The following is a 2,585-nucleotide window of genomic DNA, read 5'->3' as shown; positions in this document are numbered from 1 at the left end:
TACACTGTTTCTGATTAGTAGAAATTCTTATAGTTAGTTCTGTTCCTAATATATTTTCCATTGGGCTCACGGCCTGATTAATTGTATTTTTGAGTATTATATTGTCATAATTATATTATTGAGTATTATATTGTCATGTTAATGCTAATTTATTTTTACAAAAGATAATTTTACCTGAAGCATTTTCCGCACTGATCACACACATACTCCTTCTTTTTATGTTCACGTTGTACATGATGCCATCTCGAACTGCGCAAACTAAAAGAGATTCAATAGAATTAAACAAAACATTAAAAATAAAAAAAATATATATTGTATTATTACAATTGTATTATTACAATATTATGTTAAAGTTACTGTTAATTCATTGAAATATTTTTACTTGAAGCATTTTCCGCACTGATCGCACACATACTCCTTCTTTTTATGTTCACGTTGTACGTGATCCCATCTCGATTTGTACGAACTAAAAGAGAATCAATAGAAATAAACAAAAAGATAAAAATTTACAATATATATATATATATATATATATACATATAGGTATATATTGTATTATTACAATTTTATTACAATATTGTGTTAAAGTTGCTGTTAATTTATACTGAAGCATTTTTACCTGTAACATTTTCCACACTGATCACACACATACTCCTTCTTTTTATGTTCACGTTGGATATGATGCGATATCGATCGATTAGATCTAAAAGAGATTAAAGTAAAGAGATTAATAGAATTAAAGTAAAAGATAAAAATAGACAATATATTGAAATCGTAAAAGTGTAAAGCAAATTTGTATAATTACAGCTAATGCGTTATAAAGCAAATTACCGAAAGGATTTGTGACATTTCGAATTGAGCGTTTCTTCAGTGTGAATTCTTTCATGATTTTTCCACAACCTCCATGAATTGAACTTCTTATCGCAGAATTTGCAGACATATTTCTCTTTCGTATTGAGTTTATTGGGCGACTGTAAATCGTGGATCTCTCGTATATGTTCCGCTAGAGCGCTAGAATTTTGCTCGAGAGTCTGATGTTCCGAAAATCTTTGACAGTCGTTTGCAGTTTTATTTTTAACAAAGTCAGAGATGTTATCAGTTTTTTCTATCGAGGCTTCTATCACATCTTCATATTTCATTTCAACAATATCAATTTCATTCACTGAATTAACTGACGCTGCCGTTTCGTTATTTTCCATTGAAGTAACAATTTCCATTTCGTTACTAATTTCATCGATATCTTCTCGATTTGTTTTCCAATCATTATCAATATTTATTTTATCTCTGATCTCTTGTATATCATTTTGATAATGCAGAACGTTCTCCTCGTCTATAATTTTTCGTTTAATATTTAGAAAGTTCTCTGAAAAGTTATTTGTATCTTTATTTGTGTAAACATCGCTCTGCCTTTGATATAATTGCATTCGCAGACGCTCATCTACTTCAATTGCAGTACAACGCAATTCATAACTAATACTTAAACGATATGAGCAACATCTGCATAAACTGGAAGGCAATTTATCATCCGGAGAAATCTAGAAACACGAAAAATATAATATTATTTATATATTATGTAATAAAAATGCAAGTTCAAAAGTTGAAACGTGCCAAAGAGTATCACATCTCTTGAACTTACATCGATCGGTAAACATATATTTATTTTTTCAAGAATATTATCTTCGTCTTGAAATATTGGAAAACAGTTTCGAGACTCTTTTCCACACAAACGGCATATCTCGACTTTCTCGTCTTCGTTAGCCATGCTTGTAGTTGCTTCTGGTCTTTACGAAAATGTTATGTCTAAACGAGGTCAAATGCTCTGTTCAAAAAAGAAATGCTTATTCTATTAGAAAATAAATAAATGCGTAATAAATCTGTTACATTATTATAAGTTAATCGTTAAATGCAAATTATATGAGTTTTTGCAAAAAAAAAAGATTTTAATGTACATTTAACAAAATTAATATCTTGAGTAGAATTTTTGTGGTTGCAAGAAACAGGATTGAAAACGAAATCTGAAGTAAGGCAAAAGCGTACGACAGAGTAAGAGATAGGTACATGCAGAGATTGTTTAATACATGTAATAATATTTGCTGCAGTGCGTCTCAGCTTCTACACGTTTAGCACATTCTACAGCTAAACTATGCGCAGTCGAATTTCTTGATCTGAAAAATACAACTACAAGGAAGAAAAGCGAAATCCCGCGGGGATCAAAATTTTACTTCTACTTTAAATCTTAATTTTAGGAGATATGTAAATTTTAAAAGATTATAGTAGATTCTAATCTATATGGGAATATAGTTCTTACTTTGTACATCTAAATAGCAGTTATCGAAAAATTTGCTACTTTAAGATTCAAAAGAGGTTTCCGGCAAAATCTCTTAAAATCCTTCACAAATCATGTACAAATCCATAGCTCTAGATCCTCTTATTTAAAACTTCCTGCGTAATTTAATTACTCTTATTTATTCAATGTTCTTGAATCAAAAATAGGGTGTTCCATTTAAGAAAATCAATGTAACCTTGACCTGACCTTGGCTACGCAACCCAAGGTGAAACTGATAGAATCAGTACATAGATATTTT

At 29.9% G+C, this 2,585-nt stretch overlaps 1 protein-coding gene across 2 annotated transcripts; it reads right to left on the bottom strand.

Annotated features, from left to right (window-relative positions):
* Positions 1 to 141: 141 nt before the first annotated feature.
* On the bottom strand, positions 142 to 1,832 carry LOC105457206 (zinc finger protein 610-like). 2 transcript variants are annotated; one of them, XM_011701732.1, is made up of 5 exons: positions 1,637 to 1,832; positions 832 to 1,535; positions 620 to 703; positions 383 to 466; positions 142 to 258 (listed from the first exon to the last, which is right to left on the bottom strand). In XM_011701732.1, the coding sequence occupies exons 1-5, from the start codon at positions 1,760 to 1,762 to the stop codon at positions 171 to 173; spliced, it is 1,086 nt and encodes a 361-aa protein (XP_011700034.1). In that variant the 5' UTR covers positions 1,763 to 1,832; the 3' UTR covers positions 142 to 170. The 2 variants fall into 2 exon arrangements, with proteins under 2 accessions (XP_011700034.1, XP_011700043.1); XM_011701741.1 differs by having other exon boundaries at positions 142 to 249; positions 458 to 466.
* Between the last annotated feature and the right edge of the window lie 753 nt (positions 1,833 to 2,585).

This window comes from Wasmannia auropunctata, unplaced genomic scaffold (genome assembly GCF_000956235.1).
Source record: "Wasmannia auropunctata unplaced genomic scaffold, wasmannia.A_1.0 LD336103.1, whole genome shotgun sequence".
In the NCBI taxonomy this organism is placed as follows: domain Eukaryota; kingdom Metazoa; phylum Arthropoda; class Insecta; order Hymenoptera; family Formicidae; genus Wasmannia; species Wasmannia auropunctata.
Note: the sequence above shows the minus strand (reverse complement) of the source record. Positions and strands in the feature narration are given on the sequence as shown.